General features: G+C 36.2%; 1 protein-coding gene across 1 annotated transcript in view; it reads left to right on the plus strand.

Moving 5' to 3' along the window:
- Positions 1 to 18,573, plus strand: part of LOC145674182 (condensin-2 complex subunit G2-like) — a 112,887-nt gene that overhangs the window by 63,866 nt on the left and 30,448 nt on the right. Inside the window, exon 5 of the mRNA XM_081744016.1 lies at positions 10,540 to 11,200. Coding sequence (XP_081600142.1) covers positions 10,540 to 11,200 — 661 coding nt within the window. The remainder of the gene's footprint in view (positions 1 to 10,539; positions 11,201 to 18,573) is intronic.

Below are 18,573 nucleotides of genomic sequence, written 5' to 3' on the forward strand. Positions count from 1 at the left end.
TGTCACTGTGTACTGTCTGGATCCAGCAGTTCTGAATCGCAAAGGGGTCCTCTTGTTACAAGGCAACGCTAAGCCCCACGTGGCTAAAATGACCCAGTACATCATTCTACGCCTTGAATGGAAAACACTATTGGATCCGCCATACTCCACGGACATTGTACCGTCCGATTATCACCTGTTCCATTCCTTGGACAATCACCTTAGAGAACGCCAATTCAAATCGCTAGTAGAGGTTCAATATGCACTTGACACCTTCTTCACTTCACGTCCCACCAAGTTCGACTGCGATGGAATCCATAGCCTTCCAGAACGTTGGCAGAAGGTCGTCGAGGCTGATGGAGACGATTTTTGATATTCCAGGTACGTCTTAGGTTACATACCAATGTTCGAAGGTGTTGGTGAAAAGGCGGCGGAACTTTCTTGGGCACTCTTAAAGTTATGGGCTTTCTTGGGCACGCAGATGTTTGACCCGAAGATCCATGGGTATTGATTCCAGTTCGTACCAAGTAAGTTTTCTGGTGGACAAACACCATGTGCATGGGTTTTCTCGGTGTTCTCCCATTTCCTCCCACTTTCTGCATTCAACCACTTCAATTATTTCTCATCATCGCTGTCTCTCTTAGCGTTGCTGCATAACGTTGGACGTTAACTAGATATTTCCTTTCAATTTCACTTAATGTGACATTCAACTTGACATAGAAACGCAGAAAGGAAAAAAGTCAGTAGTAATATTAATGACAATTACAATGCCAATTAGTTAATATAGGGTTAAATTAAAATTTTATTAGTATTTCACCTTCAATTAGTCACAATTATCATTCATTCACCAACTTCGAATTGAATTCTACAACAAAGCTCCTTATAGTATTCCGTATAGAAAATAAGCGAAGAATGTGACGACTCGACCCGAGTGACCCGACACGAGCTAACCCGACTGACCCGACCCGACCCGTAACCTGACCCGTTTGAGAGCACTATCAGAGGGGTACAATTTACAGTACAATTTATTTTGTATGGTTTAGCATACTTTAAGGCTACCATACTTTTTGAAAACAGAAAAAAACGGGACATCTTACAAATAGTAGTAAATATTGCATTTTGTATTAATTTTATCTTTCCAATTTTACTACAGTATCGCACTAGTTATACAACTTAAAATAATGTATTAATATAGTCCATACTTAATCAACAGTGCTAAAAATTATTATAGAAGCTAGAAGCTGTTATACAATATAAACGCAATCAGTGAACATACAATATTTAGGCAAAAATTATATTTTCAATATTATTACACATACCACCTTTACATGCTCTACATGTCTATAAAGAAAAAAATCGAGATTTATGAAGTTGTTTCCAAATTTCAATAGACTGATTTATTTTTGTTAACCTAAAATGCGTACTAAAAGAAAGCAATTTGCATTTCTACTCTCAATAAATATATAAAATCCTTTTACAATAAAATATAAGTATTATCAAATTTGTTATGTTAAATAAACAAAAAAAACTGCCATACATTAAAAAAATATCGGTAATGTATAATACAACGGAAATTTGTGTTTGTAAAGGCACTGTTGAAAAATTTCGATGTTCAATGTTATATTCTGGATTGCAGATTCCAAAATACCCGTCAGAAGGGGGCTAATAAGTTTGTACCGGTCACCGGCCTTAATCAAAATCACAGCAAATACCGGCCAGTTAGCAACTCTACTCGTAAATCAGAATGCTGAATGCACCAAAATACTTCACCATGCATTCTATAGTTTCTGCAAAATGAGTTTAATGAAGATGATCAAATAAAACAAAATACTGTGTTATAATTTTCCCTTTAACAGTCTACTTTGTGAATTTGTTATATCTTCCACTTATCAATTTCCTGTACGAGATGAGAATAACGGTTTCTGCGCAAGATAGAAAGAAAAAAATAAATTCTTCTCATAAGGATTCAGCTCACATAAGAAATAATGAATAAGTTTAGTAATAAGAGCCAAGGAGTGATAAACTAACTCAGCAGTAATGATTGTAAGTATAAATATAAACAAAAAACAAAAAAACAAAAAATAAACATTTAATTCCATCATCGTTAGAATAAGATCAATATAGTGAATCACACGATAGTGTGAACATACCAAACCACACAAAAGTGTGAACAAAGTCCTGTTAGAAAAATACTCCATAAATGTGACACTTTTTTTTTAATGTTTCTACCATTTATACAGTCCCCCACATTGTTTTCGTTCTGGCGGCGCCCCTAATAGAGTACAAACGAAAATTTCGCCTGCACATTTCTGTACAAACGATTGCAACAATTTGTGATTGAATAGGACATGTTGGTGGGGGGCTAACACTTAGACAGCCCCAATCTTTTCTGTTCTGGCGGCGCCTCTAATTGTATACAAACGAAAATGTCGCCTGCACATTTCTGTACAAACGAAGTACAAACGATTGCGATAATTTGTGATTGAATAGGACATGCTGGTGGGGGACTACCAGTTAGACAGCCCCCAATTTGTTTTCGTTCTTGCGGCGCCCCTAATAGTGTACAAACGAAAATTTGGCCTGCACATTTCTGTACAAACAATGTACAAACGATTGCGATAATTTATGATTCAATTGGACATGGTGGGGGGCTACCATTTAGACAGCCTCCCACTTTTTTTCGTTCTGGCGGCGCCCCTAAGATTGTTCAAACAAACATTTCGCCTGCACATTTCTGTACAAACGATGCACAAACGAATGCGACAACTTGTGATTGAATTGGACGTGACGGGGGGGGGGGGCTACCACTTAGACAGCCACCATTTTTTTCACTTCTGGCGGCGCTCCTAATTGTGTACAAACGAAAATTTTGCCTGTACATTTCTGTACAAACGACGTAGAAACGATTGCGACAATTTGTGATTGAATACGACATGTTGGTGGGGGGCTACCACTTAGACAGCCCCCAATTTTTTTCGTTCTGGTGGCGCCCCTAATTGCGTGCGAACATACATTTCGCCTGCACATTTCTGTACAAACGAAGTACAAACAATTGCAACAATTTATAATTCAATTGGACATGCTAGGGGGGCTACCACTTAGACAGCCCTCCATTTTTTTCTGTTCTGGCGGCGCCCCTAATCGTGTACAAACGAAAATTTCGCCTGCACATTTCTGTACAAACAAAGTACAAACGAATGCGACAACTTTTGATTGAATTGGACATGTTGGTGGGGGCTACCACTTAGACAGCCCCCAATTTGTTTTCGTTCTGGCGGCGCCCCTAATTGCGTGCGAACATACATTTCGCCTGCACATTTCTGTACAAACGAAGTACAAACAATTGCGACAATTTGTGATTCAATTGGACCTGGGGGGGGGCTACCACTTAGACAGCCCCCATTTTTTTCTGTTATTGCGACTCCCCTAATTGTGTACAAACGAAAATTTCGCCTGCACATTTCTGTTCAAACGAAGTACAAACGATTGCGATAATTTGTGATTGAATAGGACATGTTGGTGGGGGGCTACCAGTTAGACACTCCCCAATTTGTTTTCGTTCTGGCGGCGCCTCTAATAGTGTACAAACGAAAATTTGGCTTGCACATTTCTGTACAAACAATGTACAAACGATTGCGGCAATTTGTGATTCAATTGGACATGGTAGGGGCTACCATTTAGGGGAACTCCCTCGAGAAGAATCACTCTACTTATTTATTGCAAATGCAGAATTTAAAAATTCGCATTCGTTCAAAGTTATCGTTGGAAGTTACAGCCGTTTGTATGTACGTACTAATATCGATAAGTTGCACTACGCGATCCCAATTAATACTTCATATACCCGCGCCACACACACACACACTAGCATATGTACACACGAAAGTATATCTGGTAGTATCCACATGCTTACGCCGGAAACTAGAAACAAAAACACACACACACAGAGAGAGAGAGAGAGAGAGAGAATATCTTGTTGTACCTTTATACTGAATGCACCATTACTCACAAAATTATTTAAAAAGAAAAAGGAAAAGAGTTGTAAATGAAACTTTCAAAGATTGGTACCACTGCTGCGTGTCACACATGAGATTGTTCCATAATGATTGATTCGTAATATGATGTATATGGGTTTCTTAATGGTAGTATAACAAAATGCCTTCAAATTGACCACAAAATAAAAAGTGAAATTTATTTTTCAAATTTTGTAAAATCGAAGTCGGTGGGCATTATGGGAACAGTCTACAATAACAATATATGCAACAAAACGTAACAGAGTTACAACAAAATGTAACAGAAAATCTGTCTTCAAGTATGACATCCTTAGCCTAAAGTGAAGTTTTTTTTTTTTAATCGAACGAGCCGTTTGGGCTGTACACTCTTTATGTGCCCAATATAAAATGAAAATACAACGTTCTCATTTACCTGGATCCACAACATAAAGTGAATGGGGACAGTTTTGTAATGAAATCTGGCGATCGACATATTAGCGTAAAAGACAGTAATTTCATTCACTTATGTTGTGGGTCCAGGTAAACGGCAACATTGCATTTTCAATTAACATTGTGCGCATAAAGAATGCACAGCCCAAAACGGCTAGTCCGACTTCAAATCGTTCTTCACTTTAGACTGAAAACATCATATTTGGAGACAGTTTTTCCTCTTACATTTTGTTGTAACTCTGATAATAACAGAACTACCCTTTGTAAGGGGACTTTTGAGACCCCTATATATATATAGTAGGACGTCGATAATCCGAACGTCAAAAATCCGAACGCGGTTCCTAGAAGCCTTTTGCATTTTGCCTTAACACTAGCGATTAACAAACAATAGTGTTTCCATCGACGTTGTGTGAAGTTAGTGTTTTTTACAAAAATTCATTCATATATAATTGTTTTTCATACATATTTTTATTTTTATTTACTCTTAGGCCTATAAGTTTTAAGTGTGACTTACAAAATCAATGTAATTTCGTGTACGAGCAGGTTCTTCACAAACATTAAATGTCAGTAGCCTTACGTATGGTATTGTAATTACTGTATGTACTGAATAACCACTGTGTCGATAGAAGAACATACCGTACAGTATATGTAAGCCTAAATGGCATTTTCTTGGTCATTTTCGAAAATCCGAACTACCTGTGGTCCCTATTAGTACGGATTTTCGACTGCCTACTGTATATATATACGTTTCACTGCAGACTTTGTAATCTTAATTTCCGATCACCCCTTGTAAATCCATGTTTCAGTCAGATTTTATTTTCAGCACTCTGTATAAGCGCATACGGGATCTTATTGTTTCACTTTAGGAGTATATATATATATATATATATATATATATATATATATATATATATATATATATATATATAGAGAGAGAGAGAGAGAGAGAGAGAGAGAGAGAGAGAGAGGGAGAGGGGGTAACCCAAAAGTAGGTATACACTCCAGCATTGATCAAAAATAAAATTCTAGCATATAGGTTCATTTCCTTCGGCTGTTCCGAGCTTATTATTAAAGTAAAAAGACATTAAGAACAAATAATAAAGAAACTAAGTCTACTTGATGGATAACAATGAGAAATTATTTGAAAAGCAATGAGTTGATCAGTACGGGACTGTATACCTACTTTCGGGCAACCCTGTATATATATATACATAAAACATTGAAAATCACTATGTTTGTGACTCTAAATCTCCTGAACCACCCGACCGATCGCAATCAAATTTTGAGCATAGATGAGGTTCAGACCTGGGATCGTTTTCGTTATTTAAATTTGACGGAGCAACGTAGGGGAAGGGAAGGAAGGGTAGGTATATACATAAAAATCAATTTATATAAGACTGAAAGTGACTATTTTTGTAACTTAATAACTCTTGAACTATCCGACCGATCTTAATCAAATTTTCGAAATACATTCGAAAAAAAATTTCGAAATCAAATTTTCAAATTTTCGAGGCTCAGTTCTGGAAAAAAATGTGATTTCACTTTAACAGTAGATCCTAAAATAGGGGGACGGGAGGGAGACGTATAAATAAAAACTAATAAAACCTAATAACTTTTCAACCACCGAACCAATCTCGATCAAATTTTCAGCATATATATGAGGGTCAGGCCTTGGGTGTTCTCTATTGTTTCACTTTGACAAGCCAACCTAGGGGAGGGGGACATATATATATACGTTTCACGCCCTTTGTGACTTCATCACTCTTGAACCACCCGACCGATCTCAATCAAATCTTCAACATACATGAGATTAGGGGCGTGAATTACTTTAGGCTATTCACTTTGACAATGCAACGTAGGGCAGGGGAGAAAATTCTGATGGCGTGTGCCGCAGCATGGAGGAGGGAGAGGAGAGCTCTATATGTAATACTAATTGAAAATGACTAATGTTAGTATCTAATCCATAGTTTTCGGGATCATTCAGATGAGCAGTGATACTTTCGATCCCGTTTAAATTCAAATTCAACACCTCAACTTGGGAGAGGGGGAGGAAGAGATATTTTAAAAGTCATCGAAAATGACCGATATTAATGCTGTATCCACACTTTTTGGGGTTGCTGAGATGATGAACGGTGACACTTCCGATGTCATGGGGGAGGGGAATATATATATATATATATGATCCAAAATGACCAACATTAGTGTCGAATCCATGGTTTTCGGGGTCGCCGAGATGATCAATGATCTTTCCGATGCCGTTTAAATTGATGCCATTAAAAACGAAAACAACATATTTCACGGGTACTAAACACATGAGATTGGTAACTATTTTTCAACAAACTTCGGGAGCTGATTTACGACACTGACACCGGCAAAGAAGACCTCTGGAACTTTGGTCAGTGAGGGATAGTTTCGGCGATATAAGGTGCCGAAAGCGTAAGAAAATGAACTTCATAGGGCTGTAATTCAAAACAAGTTAACCTAGAGAGTGCGGTGTAGAACATGACACTCGAGGTCATACCTGCTCGATTGAAAAATGTTTGTTTCAAACCTCCGCAAGATGTGTGCGAGTGATTCCGCAAAGGAACTTAGGGATTTCCTATAACCTGGCAAGTAATCCCTACGTTCAATCGTTTACTCGTGATTTGGCCAAAAACAAGATAACTTTCATTTTTATATAGTAGAATATAGTCCATTCCTGTACGGTCCAACTTAAAGTTACTCTTAGTTAAAAACATAAATATATAGAAATATACAAATGTAACAATAGAACATTATATTGCCACCTGAGATCCATCATTGTCCTAAATTGCATCATTATACGTGGTATGTCCAATAAATACGCTAACTGATGTCATAAACACTGTGTTCTACAAAATTAGGACACACCAATCTTATCCCCTTCGAAATGTTCCCCATTTCTTGCAATACACTTGTTCCACCTCCATGTCCATTGTTGAAAACAACCTTGAAAATCTTCAGATGTCAGGCTCTTTCAGATGCCTTGTTCTTTCACGTATTATCGTCTGCACGTCATCCCAGTGCCACCCAGTGGTGAGTAGGGAGGGTGATCCAGCGTTTTGATTGAATTACGGGTCAATATTATCTTCAATACAGGAGGTCGACGGTCTCCTAGCCTTGCCTCATCCTTGCAGTCTTCACGATACTCACTGAAACTCTTGATCCGCTTGGAAAGAGCTGTTTTCTTCAGAGTATTATTTCCACAAACAACCGTCAACATTTCATGAATTTCTTGAGAGCTTTTCTGAAGTTTTACCAAAAATTTGATGTTGAATCGTTGTTCCATCTGTTCATTTTATTATCCACTGTCGACACAAACAAAAGCAAGACACCACAAAACGAATGCTATCTCTAGCTGTACAATCGCCTCGACGGTGTTGCGGTTATTGCGGCACCAATGGGTTCCCTGTCAGCAAAGCAGTATGTACGCATGGAGTAACTTCAACTGAAGGTCACTCTACTAGCTCCGTTCGCGTATTTATTGGGCAAACCACGTATGACGTTGGGTAATGAGTAAAATTAAAGATTCAAGATGATATATGGTCTGTACAGTCCATGTTCATACTGTCTGTGTAAAATTATTTTTAGTTAAAAAAAAGAGCAGATAAATATACAAGGCGTGTCAAAATGTGTCGCACTATTTTGGGAACAAATTTCTTACATCGAAATAAGAAAAATGTTCATATGGATCTGCACTCAAAAGTGGATAGTTTTGGATAGTGCAAAAAATGTGAAATAAGTGAACTTTAAAAGTTCATAGCTCTACTACTATGGAACCTATCGTAGTTGAGTCAAGACATTACTGAGGAACATATAAAGGGTTTTCATAAAGTATGGACGGATTTAATTCGCTTATAATTTACATAAAAATGCCCATATTGAAATCAAATAAAGTGCAATCGGTAGCGGAAGGATTAAATTTTTACATGTAATCTGCACCAGCTCAGTTCATTCACCGCCACACTTCCAACTGCGCGCCATTTACGTCCACACATTCGCGTAGGCGGCGCTGGAATCTACTCACAGCGTTCCGCCGTGTTTGATCCGAAATGCCAGCCACAGACGCCCTGATTGTGTCATTTAAGTTCTCCAAACCACTTGGCTTCTTTGCATAAACTTCTGTTTTCACATGACTCCAAAGCCAGAAGTCGCAGGAGGTAAGGTCGGGTGATCTTGGCGGCCAAGCGGTCGGGCCACTGCGGCCAATCCATCGGTTAGGGAATTTCTAGTCAAGGAACTGTCTCACCTTGACGAGACCTTTAAAAGACACACACACCAATACAGCTTACAACTTACTTTTAACAGTCAACATTGAAGCAACAATGAAAACAACAATGGATGGAATTTGGTAAGAAACTGACCCTTGCCCTCCCTCTCCCTCTCTCAACGTGTTCAGAGTTGCCGCTTATCTAACAGTGTTGCCAACTAAAAATTTAATCCTTCCACTACCGTTTGCACTTTATTTGATTTCATTATGGGCATTTTTATGAAAATTATAAGCAAATTAAATCCGTCCAGACTTTATGAAAACCCTGTATGTGAACTATCCAAATATCCATGTTTAACAATGCTCCATACTTGCACACCAATTTTTAGACAGGTAGATGGAGAGTGATCAAGTACTCCCAAACAGCCTCTCTAAAAATGATTGTGCAAGTACCAAAGGTTCTGAAAGATCGATATTTGGTAGTTCACATACTAGTTCCTCAGCAATGTCTTGACCCGACCACGATCTGTCCTATAGTAGTGAACTATGAACCTTTAAAGTCCATTTTTTCACATTTTCAGCACCATAAAACTACGAAACTATGCACTTCCGACCACAGGTCCATATGAATTTAATTCTTATTTTTATGTGAGGAATCTATTCCCAAAATATTGTGACCAATTTTTCTAACACCCTGTATAGAAATATATGAAAGTTACGATGGAAAATCGAATTGCAGCCCGCTTTTCATCACTGTGCTAAATTGCATCATTGTATGATGGGAAATGAGTTGAAATGAGGTTGGAAGATTTGATCTCTCGGTTGAGCCCTTGCGAGTAAAAGAAAAGCATGTACAATATAAATTGTATATACAGTGTAGACCAAAAGTCACGAAAGGTATAACTGTTAATAACTTTTTTATTTTAATTAGTTTCCAATTATATTTCACAAACTTACAGACCAAAAATTGAAGATTCTTTACACTTAAATGTGGAATATAATCTCAGGTAGGTGTCTGCCATTGTGGGCCTCACAGACACTGACCCTGTGTAGCAATCGAAACATGATTGTGACTACTGACATTTTTTGGCCCTCCAGTTTGCCTGACCTCTATCTGCTTGATTATTTTCCTTGGGGCTATTTGAAGGACAAAATGTATGTGAAGAAACCACAAACAATACAGCAGCTCAAGGAAAATATTCGTGCAGAAATGCAAGCACTCGGATCAGAAATGTTGACCCTTGTCACAAAACATGTGCTATGGCGGATACATGCCCGAGATTATATTCGTGGCCCCGCGTAGCGTAGTTGCTAACACTCTCGCCTTCGGTGCGAGCGATCCCGGGGTCGATCCCCAGTGGGAGGCACTCGGTCGAAAAAGAGTAAAACGCTTTTTCAGACCAATTACTCTGAATGAGGTTTTACTGGGTTTTCTTCATTCACACCAGGCAAATCACTTAATAGTACCTAACTTTTAGGTCCCAGGCTGCTTCCTTCCTTCCCCAATCCTTTCTTCCTTCCCTTTCCCCGGATAGTGTGCTCGCTGAGGAACGTCATCCCTCAAACGTGACGGGCTAAATGGCCTTAGATGCCGAAAGTCCAAAAATTTAAATCCTAAATCTTGAGAGTATATTCCACACGTTAGTGTAAGCAATCTCTTGTCCTTGGTCTTTCTGAAATATCAACGAAAATTGACGATAAATAAAAACACGTTATTCACAGTTATAGCCCTTCGTGACTTTTGGCTCACTCTGTGTATGTTTGTTACGACTAAATACAGTAATTCCTAATGAGTGAAGCACTTGATATTATTTTTTAATAAAATGAAGAATATAAAAGCTTTCTATCTTTATGTATTACTGTAAATATAGTTAAATTATTTGTTTATTACAGGAGATAACACAAATCCTTTATGAGTCCTGGGGCCTTATACATCCTAAAATAATTGAAGAATTCTTTCACAACCTTGGAAAAATCACCGCAGATAAGTCTTCGGAAGCGAGTGTCCTGATAGAAATTTTCAGAGGGTTTCAGTTAATAGCACTAAATCCATATTCAACAGAAATCATGGTGAACATGTTGCCAACAATAAGCAAGAAAGCAAATTTTGAGGACGATAGAGTGAAGATTTCATTCGTCAACTTGTTGCTGGAATTACAGATATATAATCATATTACGTTCTCGAGGATCATTCCGTTAGAGTTTTTATTGCAAATGGTAGCAGAAGCTGGAAAAGGAGCTTGTAGAAAGATTCTGCAATTGGTATTTAACAGAATCCATCCGGTGGATAGAGAGATGACTGTAATATTACAAACCTGTACCCGTTTGATCATTGTAAATCGGGAAGCGGTTAAAAAATTGTATCTACATTCTAGAAAAGTCTTACAATTTGATGATACTATAAAGTTCATCTTATCCATTTTGGAACACGTAACACTCTTGGCGGAAGTAAAGATGCGTGTTCTTCGCGAGGAAGACGGTCAACCACTTTGTCAGAAGCCTCGACTGGAAGAACAAGATGTTCCTGTTGTACAGCAACATGAAGAGAATGGCGGTAAGTTACCATTTATATTACCAGTACCAGGTGATTACACATCAGTCATTTGCAGCGGAATGCTCTGAGACGTCACAGTAAGCAGAGAACTAATCTGGCACTTAACTTGACGTTGATAAAAGGGAGCGATGGAGGGGAAACAATATAGCATGGTCTATGGTCTCACTGGCACATTACTCGAGAATTCGTGACAGTGTGTTAACTGCCAATTGCACTCCTATGTCGTCCTCTCTCCTTTTCTCATTGTGTTTCTCTGCTGTTCTCAGATTTAAACCCGCGCTTTTGTGTCATATAATACCCGGCTGGAAAGGACTTCTTTTGCATTTTAATATTATTGGAGCAACATACCATACTTGTTATTCCAAAACTCGTAAAGTACTGTAACTTGAAATTGTTCTATTCATAGAGTTCCAAACTAGTCAATTAAAAACTACTGCACTGAGAAAAATCCATTACACGGACAGTGGTATATCGTATAAATGTACGGATTCCGTACGTTTAATACGGAAATCTGTACGGAGCATACATTACCCATATGCTACATACGTACTGTCTCTTCCCCCGCTTAGATGTTAGATACTGTCTTTGCATGATGTCTGACGTCTAACAGTCTTCTGGATATTCCATACTTATACGTATGTTACATACGTCCATCTGTATGTAAGAGCTTGACAGCCTATATACAGTTCTTTTTTTTTCGTACTGGATACTACATACATACGGAACACTTGTACGGAAAGTACGCAGAAACATATATTTTCAGTAGTACGTTTGCTGCAGGATTTATGCATGTAATCGTTTTTACATTCGCCACATACGTTTTTCTTCTGTGTGGAGATATTATAGGACTCCTATTTTCATCTTTCATTTGCCCATAGGTTTCAAGGGAAAATGGTAAAAAAATATTATGTATAATATGTTTTCAACTCTCAAACAATAGGATGTATCTCAGTTTTTACCACCGCATTAAAACGGGAAGTTTTTGGATTACGTTACATCTCAATACTGTGGAACAAACTTCCTTTTCGTGGCTGAGTGGCTAACAGGTGAACTATCTGTACTTGTTGTCCTGGTCTCGTTTCCTGGTGGGATTTCTGCAATGGCGGTTTCCGTTGCGTTGGTTCTGGCGTAAATGTGATGCATATTTTAACGCTTATACGTCAAAAAACGTGAACTAAACCATGAAAAGACACATTGTAGCATACGTGCTTTCGAACACGAAATATCGTGGTGCTGGAGATTCCTACAGGTTTTCCACCGATACTTTACTTGTTCGCTTCTATCAAAGCTTTACCTTTTTTGCCAAAATTGGTAAAGCTTTGCCCACCTTTAAATTCGACCGTGTTTAGGAATTCTGTTTTGAGCATGTCTGGGAATTATGTCATACACACCCTTTGCAAGTTGGTGAAATATGCATTTTAATAACTGTATGTGTGATTTAATTTAGCACAATATAGACTGCCACTCCACGATTCGTTCTGTTCAAAATAACGTGTATTTCAACTTATGTATTCCTTACTTTTGAACGGTCTTAGCTCTGAAACCATGCACTTTTACACACAGGTCCATACGAAAATTTTATTTCTTTCCTATTTTTATTTTGGCATTTTGAATCACCACTTACAATGTGTCGATATAGTTCATTAACACCCTGCATATACCCATGACTCAGTGGTAGAGCGTTCACCTCTGGTGCTTGGGGTCCCGGGTTCGATGGCCAAGTGAACTTTGTGGTGGACAAACACCGTGTGCGTGTGTTTTCTCGGGGTTCTCCCGTTTCCTCCCACTTTCTTCATTCCACCATTTCATTCATCACTCGTCATCACCGTCTCCTTTAGCCTAACCGGCATAACCGTTGGACGTAAAACTCAAAGATTTCATTTCATTTTTTCACCCTGCATATAAGCTAAATGTTCCAAAAAAATAGTTCCGTGTCTTTTCCGCTTTCAACATTATATTTGTTAGAGAGAAAACGGTATAGGACAACCATTTCCAACTCGTCTATCTATGACGTAAGAGCGTGCTTCAAATCCAGGAGTGATGAAACAGTTTGGGCAAAAGGGGGGGGGTAACAAGGTAAAGAAAAAACAAGTGTTACCAGTGTTTGATTAGTCATAATTCCAAAAGTACTGGAATTTAATCCAATGTAATCTGGAATTCAACCCAGTTTGTCTTTTTGCTTATCACCACTGTTCCTCATCACTGATAGGTTTGGAGCCTTCTCCATGCACTCTGTGACACGTTTATTGAGAATCCGAACGCCAATATGTGACGCCTCAGAGCACCGAGATAAATATGATTGATGTAGAGAGACTTTCTCTTTTTTGCTATGGGTTCAGAATGACAAGATTAGTTTAACTCTCTCCTTTCATCCCAGAACTGAAACATGAAGTAGTTTTGGAAGTTTGCTGTAGTCACACAATGTCAAACAAAACTTACTTCATTCGTTTGAAATAACATATATGATATTTTTCTGTGTTGACGAACTAGAACACCAAACATAGTAAGTCCATGTTAGAAGGATACTTGCTTACAGTGTACCAACATGGTTGCTGATGTGTGAAAGGCAGTCAAATGAAAACCGAACGCGAAAAAGTACCAATGGAATGATTTTATTATTATTATTATTATTATTATTATTATTATTATTATTATTATTATTATTATTATTATTATTATTATTATTATTATTATTATTATTCAAAACTAATTGTCAATTGCTTTAATACATTTATCCCATTGGGAGATGTAACGTCCATGTCCGCCTAGCTTCATCACTTCGACTCCAAACTAAGGGTTTTAACAAAAAAAATGTAAACAAAAAATGATAATTTCAAAACTGTCAATTTGGATTCAGTTAGACAAAACCCGACAGAATGTACTTGCTGGCGGGGTTCTCATTAACGAAGCAACTACGTAGAATGTCAACCAAATCATCCAATATTTTGTTCATATAGGTAAACTACACAAACAATTCAAACAAACCAGACACAAGTTTTCCAATTTTTAATTAACATTTTTTCAAACAATAATACGATAGTCTATGTACGCTAAAGCGTCTGAATAACGCATATACACAAAATTGAAATAACAACCAATAAAATCTAGAACACGTTTAAATCTTTTTGATTCAAGAATCCAGAAATTTGAAATAGTTAGATAATAATACGTCATTTCCAATTTATATTCCGCAAATTCTCAGATCAAATCGTTCATAACACAATAATATCTGAATATTAATTCTCTTCTGAATTTTCGAAAGCACGAATCAAACTCAAGTACTTAAACTTCAATCAACTTCCGAAGAATTACAAAAAGTATCGAAATTTACTCTGTATAATAATCTGTCTCAATTTCTGGATTGTTTATAAGGAAGTAACGGAAAGATATAAAAAGACAATTTCTGAGACAGCTCGCACAATGTTTGACTAAAGCTGAGCATGTACAGGACGAGAGTGACAGTTTCTCGGATGATGATGATGAGCAACAACAGTGTAAAATGAGAAAACAATGCCAAATTCTGCTATGGAATGGTAATAAAATTACGGATGTCTGCAATATAGTAAGAAGTGTATTTGTGGGAAGTGTGTAAGTGAAATCAAAAAGCGTTTTGTAAGAAGTGTGTTTGTCATTGAGTGTTTTCTCTCTCTCTCTCTCTCTCTCTCTCTCTAATTTGATATAGAGACTGCGACTGAATAATAATTGAATTATGTGTAAACTGTTCCCGTATAAAACTAAAGCTGATTTCCATCACTACGCAATAGATTTTGTGGTAAATGAAAGTATATGAAAATTTATTCAAATATAGTTGTACTCTTATAGTTAAAGAAATAGTTTCTTGCAATGACTGTTATAATTTTGCAGACAATACAGGACATTGCGGTAATCTAAAACATTTACCTCCAAATTTCCTTTGCAAAGTACCATTTTAAATGATAGTTCAGAACTTAATCTATAATAAATATAGAGCGTTAAATATTTTAAATTTATATTCCTTATCGTAGAAATATATAACATATCTGTACATATTACATAATTATAGCACTCTAGTAAAAGCAAATTCTACTACACTATGTAGAAATTTTTATTTCTAGTTACTTATTATGAAGTAATTACAGCATTAAAAATTATTATTGGCAAATTAGAAATAGGATGCCATAAAATAATACCACAGAAGATATCCAATAAATAACCGATAACCCGCTTCCACCTTCAAATATAATGTAGCGGTCAAATTGACCGCTTAGTCCTTAGGGGGTAAACTTTTCCAGTCCTTCTAGTGATAATTAATTTTTATGAAAATTCTTCTTGAACAAATTGCCGATGGCCATCTCGATCAACCGATCTAAATTCTCTATTGAATCGATTAAACGTATCTCTTTGATAATTCAAACATAATCTTTTCCTTCCATCATGCAGAATTAAAACTTTGTTCTTATAGTCTATAACTGCTAACGCTGAACTAAGGAAAGGCATACCTAAGAGACACTCACATGGAAGTTGTTCCACAATTCGGAAATTTAAATTCTGAAAATACCCTGACACATTAATATTAAGAGTTATCTCCTCTCCCGTAGCGAAATTCAAACCAGATGGAGCATTAACTATTCATTCGTCCACCGTACGAATGTGTTCTTGAACACCACTTCGTCTCACTAGATTTTTCGTGACAAGATTGAAACTAGAGCCACCGTTCACACAAATACTAGTTAAAATGTTATTAATCTTGCCTACAACAAAAGTTGCTACTAAGACGTCAATTTCCGATGAGATTCTCTCATTGAATTTCCCAACACTTTTTTTTCTGAATGGTCTCTTTTGTTATTTTTATTACTATTATTATTATTATTATTATTATTATTATTATTATTATTATTATTATTATTATTATTATTATTATTATTATTATTATTATTATTATTATTATTATTACGAAATCCTGGAGTAATCGAGATCTCAGATTCCCTCCTCAATTGACTCGATTTTACATTAAATGCTGAAGTACAATTCTGATCTTTGGACCTACCATCAGACAAATTTGAAGCATTATTTGACAAAACCATTTGTTTTTTCCTTTAACACCCATTAACTTATTTTATTAAATTTGTTCACGTGTATTTATTACAAACGGTTCTGAAATATCTAATAGCTCTAACCTATTGTTCGGAAAATAAGAACCAAGCATTCGAAAACGCTGATTTGGATTCATTCCATTTAAAATAATCCTAACGAATTCACCTTCCTCCATAATTAAACTAAGAATATTCATAGAAATTATTGCAGACTTCTCGTATTCATTCATTAATTCAGAAACCCTTTGCTTTCTGTAGATTCTATCGCTAATCAATGAGTGAATTACGGTAGGAGGAACAAACCTACTTAACAAATTATATTTAAAAGAATCCCAATTAAGATGTTCATGTGAGGCGGAAGTTACTAATTTCAAAATAATTCCATCGCATTTTGGAATTAGCACCGACAAAATCATGCTAAATGAATAACTGCTTTCTAATAAAATTTCCTCTATTTTCGTTAACATTTCGAAAACTTGTATGCTATCATTCAATTACATTCTTTACACTCACCAACCTATTCTCTAAGTATCACAAAGATCTCGTATGAGTGTATTTCAGCATTAATCTTGTTCTACACTCGATTCAGCATGATAATTGTCTAAACGAGATGTGGTTTGAACACCCCTTCCAATATTTCTAAAATTCGGATTCCTAAATTCTGGATGCAATTCAGGGTTACTCTCAAAAACATTATTACTTCCTACCCTTGGAGTTGAGCTAAGAATATTTGAAACCCTTCTGTAATAATTTCCTAGTCTTAAATATCGCTTGCGAACTCGAGCATCTCCTGTTGGATTAACATTCGGAGAAGAAACACTAAGTCCACTACGCAAAGGCGGTTCCTTAAAAGTAACTCTTTGCTCACATCTTGAGTAATTTGTACTCGGAGGATTAACTATCCGACTAAAACCATAAGTTCCAACAGAACTTTAAATTGAAGGATTTGAAATATTACCAATTGGTGAAGGAATATATCTTACATCCATTCTACCGCGTGTAGTTGGAGTTAATTCCATGTTCAAAGAATCAAAAGCTAAATTTAAATCAAAACTAGGATGCCCAGTTGCATCAACAGTAACAAGTTCTGAATCAGGAATACCGATACTGACGTAATCACGAACGTTATCCATTATACAATAGTAATATACGCAAAACAAAAAATATAAAACCAATATTTAATTCTAGATATACACATAAATACTATTCTACCAATACTACGACTGAAAAACAAATGAAAATTGACCCGAACCAAATTTCAATATTCTGGAAGAGATTTGAAAGAAATATTTTCTTAACAACTAATCATTAACATTCAAATAAAACCTAAACGCCAACAACATTTATTAGGAGTAGCGATATATATATATTTGTAATTAATTTCCAATTGCCAAAAATTTGAATGCAAACACTCTCATTTGAATTTAAAACAATAATTAAATTATTATGTCTTAATGTATATTTTTTTCAGTCAGTGGAATGCTAATATCGGAGGACAGAATAAGTTAGACTAATCAAAAATTAAGATATTAGAAAAAATTAAAAGGTAGGCTACTAACCAAAAAATAAACGTGGACTAGTTCTTTGTTCTCTGTAGCGCCCATGTCCGCCTAGCTTCATCATTTCGACTCCAAACCAAGAGTTTTAACAAAAAATGTAAAAAAAAATGACAATTTCAAAACTGTCAATTTGGATTCAGTTAGACAAAACCCGGCTGAATGAACTTGCTGGTGGGGTTCTCATTAGCGAAGCAACTACGTAGGATGTCAACTAAATCATCCAATATTTCTTCACGTAGGTAAACTACACAAACAATTCAAACAAATCAAACACAAGTTTTTTTTTTTTCAATTTTTAATTAACAATTTTATTCAAACAATAATACGGTAGTGTATGTACGCTAAAGCGTTTGAATAACGCATATACACAAAATTGAAATAACAACCAATAAAATCTAGAACACGTTAAAATCTTTTCAATTCAAGAATCCAGAAGTTTGAAATAGTTAGATGATAATACGTCATCTCCAATTTATATTCCGCAAATTCTCAGATCAAATCGTTCATAACACAATAATATCTGAATATTAATTCTCTTCTGAATTTTCAAAAACACGAATCAAACTCAAGTATTTAAATTTTTATCAACATCCGAAGAATTACAAAAAGTATTGAAATTTACTCTGTATAACAATTTCAAAATTTCTCGCGTTAATTCAAAATTCCTAACATTCCTGTTTATGAAATATTTTTCTGCTTCATGAAAATCCAATATGCGGATAATTTCGACAAATTCTCAGTT

This window comes from Thermobia domestica, chromosome 17 (genome assembly GCF_964235325.1).
Source record: "Thermobia domestica chromosome 17, izTheDome1.hap1.1, whole genome shotgun sequence".
NCBI classification, from domain to species: domain Eukaryota; kingdom Metazoa; phylum Arthropoda; class Insecta; order Zygentoma; family Lepismatidae; genus Thermobia; species Thermobia domestica.